This window comes from Rhincodon typus, chromosome 46 (genome assembly GCF_021869965.1).
Source record: "Rhincodon typus isolate 14 chromosome 46, sRhiTyp1.1, whole genome shotgun sequence".
NCBI lineage: Eukaryota > Metazoa > Chordata > Chondrichthyes > Orectolobiformes > Rhincodontidae > Rhincodon > Rhincodon typus.
This window is the reverse complement of record NC_063377.1, coordinates 8,918,947-8,924,992: the sequence shown is the minus strand read 5'-3', so window position 1 is coordinate 8,924,992 and position 6,046 is coordinate 8,918,947. Positions and strand designations below refer to the sequence as shown.

Sequence of the window (6,046 nt, the reverse complement as noted above, 5' to 3'; positions counted from 1 at the left end):
CCCTCTGACAATGCCGCATGCCCTCAGCACTGACCCTCTGACAATGCAGCCCTCCCTCAGCACTGACCCTCTGACAATGCAGCACTCCATCAGCACTGAACCTTCAACAATGCCGCACGCCCTCAGCACTGACCCTCTGACAATGCCGCATGCCCTCAGCACTGACCCTCTGACAATGCCGCACGCCCTCAGCGCTGACCCTCTGACAATGCCGCACACGCTCAGCGTTGACCCTTCAACAATGCCGCACGCCCTCAGTACTGACCCTCTGACAATGCAGCACTCCCTCAGCACTGACCCTCCAACAATGCCGCACGCCCTCAGCACTGACCCTCCAACAGTGCGGCACTCCCTCAGCACTGACCCTCCGACAATGTGGCACTCCCTCAGCACTGATCCTGTGACAGTGCCCACTCCCTCAGCACTGTCCCTCCGATAGTGCCTGCTCCCTCAGCGCTGATCCTCCGTCAGTGCGGCGCTCCCTCAGTGCTGACCCTCCGACAGTGCAGCATCCCCTCAGCACTGAACCTTCGACAGTGCCCGCTCCCTAAGTGTTGACCCTCCGACAGTGCGGCACTCCCTCAGTGATGGCAGTGGAAATGTCGACCAGGACTTTACACCGAAGTCTGTGGAGTGGGTTACGAACCTGCCTCCTTGTGCCACAGGGAAAAAATAAACAGATGGCGATAACCACCAGAACCAACTCAAAGGAGCTGTCATCCACCTGAGGGTCTCCAAGGGGAACTCCCTCTCCCTGAGTTCCTTACCTGTTTGTGCGCACACCCCAATTTGTTGTGCGCAATGCAGCATTTCTCGTAGTTGGCCTCCAGCTGATCAATCGCCTTAGCCCGATGGGTCAGGTCATGGTAGCCTGTCAGTGGCAGGGTCCCGGGTGGGTGTCGTTGCCGGATCTTCCTCAGGCTACAGATGTTGTGAATGTTCTCCCTGTTGGGTTCTCCCGGAGGGAAGATGACATTTGGCAATGACATGGTCAACATGGGGACGGCATCGCCACCGGCAATGCTATGTCTGTTCCTTCCCTGCCGAATGTCACCAGTGTACCTGTGGTGACGAGCATCATTCTCAAAGCAGTCGTATCTTTCATTGCCCTTGAAGCAACAATGGTACTGCTTGGTTTTAACTGACTTCTCCATCTTGCAGTAGTGATGCAGTTCCCTCTTCCACTGTTGGGAGAAATTAGACAGAATTGCATGGCAGCACTGTAACAGCCCCAACACCATAGGCCCTTTGACAGAGCCAGACGTCACACCATCAAAAATGCACTGGCTAACAACGACTGACAGACAACTGCCAGGCTTTGTTTAAATTTCAAATCAGGCAGGTTGAGTGATTGGTCAAGGAATTGCCCTGAGAAATGAATCAGAAAATGGTTATCATCTATCTTGTTCTGTTGAACAAGTTCAGTGCCTGTACATGTTCCTTCTGTCTGCAAATAACAGGGCCCTCTGTATTAATATACGTAGATTTTAGTATGTGCAAGTGCCAAACACTGACAATTGTAAATTGGTTGTCAGTGTAATACTGGGCACGCTCAGGATTATTCAACAAATGTCATCTAATTACAGAATCACACCTAATGTGGTGTAGAGTGTTTAGCAACTGGAAAATGATTGGGTCCAATCAATAACTGCTTGTTGTGAACAGCCAAACGCTATGTTGTTTGATAAGATTGGCCAATCTTTGCTGTACAGCCTCCATAGTTGGCTGGTATCACACCAGCACTGAAATTCATTTCCCACATCATGTATTTGTGTGATTGGCAGAATGTCTTTTTCCCATTCTAACCAAGACATAGAGCATATAAGCAGGGCTGGTTACCCAAGGATCATCTCTCGACAGAAGTCAAGAGGTTTAGGGACCAGGGCTCAGTGCTCCAGGCAGCTGCTGGCATGGCTTCCAATGGTGGAGTGATGGGAAGTGTGCAATAGTCCAGAATTGGAGGAGGTGACAGAGATAGGGAGGGATGTAGTGGCTGAAGGGTGTTACAGAGATGGGGGTGTGTAGAGGCTGGAGGAAGGGACAGGGGTGCAGGGGCTGGAGGAGGCTTCAGAGATCGGGAGGGGGTGTAGGGGATGGAGGAGTTGACAGAGATAGAGAAGGTGAGTAGGGGCCAGACATGGCTACCCAAGATAGGGAAGGGTGTAGGGATGGAGGAGGTGACAGTGAAAGGGAGGGGCTGGAGGGGGTTACAGAGATAGAGAGGGGGTGTAGGGGCTGGAGGGGCTTACAGAGATAGGGAGGGGTGTATGGAAAAGGTTACAGAGATAGGGAGTGTCAGAACTGCTCGGGTTTAGAAATAATGATGTAAATTGAAAAAAACACAGTGGAGTGTTAATGTCTGGGGTGGAATAAGGAGTGGATCTACCAAGGTCCAACAGTAGGTTGATAAATAACTCACCACTTCCAATGAGCACGCCAGTCTGTGTTCTTTGCTCGACATGTGACAACAGTTCCTATAGCCCATCTCCATCCTGTCTACCGCTTTAATCTGTCGATGTAAATTGGCGAAACCAGTGTTCGGGAGCTGTGTGTAACTGTGCGCCCTCCTTTGCCCATGGTAATGACAGATATCATTGATGTTGGCAGCACTGGGACGTGCCAGAGGGAAGGTGACCTTGTATTTGTGATGGTTGTTGTGCCTGTGCTTTATCGCTTTCGGACATGCGTGCACATCCTTACAACGTGACCTGGGCTGGGGTTGATGGCCGGCAGGATGTTTATGGGGTTTGAAGGAAGCCATTGCTGGGTAGATTTGATGTTGCAGTATGCTGTGGGATCCTGTTGCATCACTGTGTGTCTTAGTATCTTCACCATCTATGATGAATCAAAAATAAAAACGCATTTTCATTGTAATGGACCAGACCAGACCAGACCCCCTCAAAATATTTTAAGATATTAGCCTAGACCCTAACTTTTTCTTATTTTTAAGGCAAATGTAATGTGCTGTGTTCCCAATGCATTGCAATTGGTCTTAACTACTCAGAGTTAAGAAAAACTCAATTTATTTAAACGAAATACAACTAAAGAAAAAGAAATTTAGATTACCTGAACTCTTTTGGAAAACTTAACAGAAACAATAGTTACTATAACTATCACTAATGAACTGTTCCAATATAGTCACATGCCTCAAACACACCCTTTGGCAAAAAGGCAAACTCAGAAATCAGATTTTGTCTCATGTGCAATCAAGCAGCCTAGAAAGAGAACCCCCAGGCTTTGGCTGTAATCGAGAGAGGGGAAAAATAGCTTCCAATTCTTCAGGCCCACAACAGCAACTGCTTAGAGCTAAACCTGAAAACTAAAAAACAACCTAGAAATCCTGGTTCTGTGACAGCTGGTCACACCGAGCCAGGCTGCTTCTATTGTTCCAATTTTTTTAAAAAACCCAAGCCTGAAACATTGACTTTCCTGATCCTCGGATGCTATCTGACCTGCTGTGCTTTTCCAGCTTCACATCTGTTGACTCTAGCTGTCAGCATCTGCAGTCTTTACTGTCTCCAAGGCCCTCACAAGCTGTTTAGTCTAGTGGTTCTGGTCAATGGCCCAATGGGCCAAGGAGTGGCAGATGAAATTTAATTTAGATAAATATGAGGTGCTGCATTTGGGAAAGGCTCATCAGGGCAGGACTTGTACGCTTAATAGTAAGGTCCTGGGGCGTGTTGCTGAACAAAGAGACCTTGGATGCAGGTTCATAGTTCCTTGAAAATGGAGTCACAGGGAGGTAAGGTAGTGAAGAAGGCATTTGGTATTCTTGCCTTTATAGGTCAGTGCATTGAGTATAGGAGTTGGGAGGTTATGTCGCGGCTGTATAGGACATTGTGAGGCCACTTTTGGAATACTGCATTCACTTCTGGTCTCCCTGCTATAGGAAAGATGTTGTGAAACTTCAAACGGTTCAGAAAAGATTTACAAGGATGTTGCCAGGGTTGGAGGGTTGAGCTATAGGGAGAGGCTGAATTGGCTGGGGCTATTTTCCCTGGAGCGTCAGAGGCTGAGGGGTGACCTTGTAGAGGTTTATAAGACCATGAAAGGCGTGGATAGGGTGAATAGACAAGATCTTTTCTCTGGGGTGGGGGAAACCAAAACTAGAGGGCATGGGTTTTGAGGTGAGAGGGGAATGATTTGAAAGGGACCTGAGGGGCAGCTTTTTCACACAGAGGTGGTGCATGTATGGAATGAGCTGCCAGAGGAAGTGGTGGAGGCTGGTACAATTACAACATTTAAAAAGCATTTGGATAGGTACAAAAATGGGAAGGGTTTAGAGGGATATGGGCCACATGGGACTAGATTTATTAGCTGGTCGGCGTGGATGAGTTGGACTGAAGAGTCTGTTTCCGTGCTGTATATCTCTATGACTCTATAACTGCTCGGTACCTCTGTCTTACAACCTCTCTTCAAAACAAAAACCATGCAAAATAACCTCTTAAAGCCACAGCATCATCACAGGGTTGTGAACATCCCCTGGATTATAATAGCACTCTAAGCAAAGAAACCCTACAGTGGGGAGGCAGGCTATTCGGCCCATCAAGTCCACACCAACCCTCCAAAGACCATCCCACCCAATCCTTGTAACCCTGCTTTTCCCATGAATGATCCACCTAGCCTATACATCCATAGTCAATCTGGGACAATTTAGCACGGCCAATCCACCTAACCTACACATCTTTAGACTGTGGTGGGAAACCGGAGCACCCGGAGGAAGCTCATGCAGACACAGGGAGAACGTGCAAACTCCACACAGACAGTTGCCCAAGGATGGAATCGAAGTTGTGTCTCTGGTGCTGTGAGCTAACCACTGAGCCACTGTTCTTTCCCAACATGCTCAAGTGAAACTTGCCCAGTCTCTTCCCATGTGCGTGAGCCAAACAGAAACTGCAAGGGCAGGATATTATCACAGAGTAGACAAATAAGTCACTATTTTTTTCTGTTTTTATTAACAACAATTTTAATGGACAACTTTGAGAAGTGAAATTGAACACAGTGCATCAATAAGAATTTCTATTAATTGCACACAGACAGAACTGATCCACAAGAGAGTGGTACTGTGCACAGAGTACTGGGGCTGGGAAAATCATGCTAAGAAGATTGGTTTGTGGAAAGAGTCAATTTGGTGACAGTAGAGTGCAGCGAGTCACATCCACAAGTCAATGCAAAACTACAGAAAATTCTAGGTCGTCGAAAAACAGAAACTTCTAAACACGCAGTAAGGTTTTAAGGAGAAAATGATATGCTGATAGTCAGGTAGCTGGAGCTTGAAATCACACTTAGCTTCAACAAAAGCAGAACTTGCATAGCAGAGAGCTGAACGTCTCTAACTGCAAAACCGTGCCTAGACTGATGGCAGCTAAGAATAGAACAGATAACGTATTAACGAAACGTCATAAGATGATTGGTTTATTGTGTTGCTAAGGCACATGATCAAAATATTATCGGACAACGGGAAAGTATGACTTAGTGTGAAAAATGCAACTGTGACCATCTGTATCAGATGTGCCCTGTCGAGTAGTTAAAACTTGCAGGTCAATTCTCCGAGCATGCAACTAATAAAGAAAAAGTCATTTGGTGTGTTACCATCTGACAAGTTATTTCTTCAATAGGTTCTGTACTCACTTTGACAAATTTTCCATGCGTATGACATGGAGACTGTAAATCATTCTGGTAGTTAGCACATGCCATTCCCATACCTGCACATGCATCAAAACTAATAGGCAGAACACGCCACTTAAAAACAACAGAAAATATGATTCCTAAACCAAGGCCAACAGCAAATTTCCCCACCATGTCCGCCATATACCCCTCCAAACCCTCCTGGCTAATTCGGTCTCCGCCATCTTACAATGGCCCACAATCATCACCTTTAAACAGTGCTTTCAAGGAGCACAAAGAGATGTGGAGATGTCGAAGGAGGACATTCCAGAGATTGGTCCACAGGCAGCTGAAGGCCCGGCCCCCAGTGGCGGAGCGACGGCAATCAAGAGAGGTCAGAACAGGAGGAGAGCAGAGACCTGGGAAGGTTGTGGTAGGT

The 6,046-nt window shown here is 47.2% G+C and overlaps 1 protein-coding gene across 1 annotated transcript in view; it reads right to left on the bottom strand.

Annotated features, from left to right (window-relative positions):
• Nucleotides 1-698: 698 nt before the first annotated feature.
• ecm1b (extracellular matrix protein 1b) overlaps nt 699-6,046 on the bottom strand; it is an 8,683-nt gene continuing 3,335 nt past the window's right edge. The window contains exons 2-3 of the mRNA XM_048620445.1: nt 2,420-2,835; nt 699-1,184 (exon numbers count right to left, since the gene is read on the bottom strand). Of these exons, the coding sequence (XP_048476402.1) occupies nt 717-1,184; nt 2,420-2,835 (884 nt within the window). The 3' untranslated portion in view covers nt 699-716. The remainder of the gene's footprint in view (nt 1,185-2,419; nt 2,836-6,046) is intronic.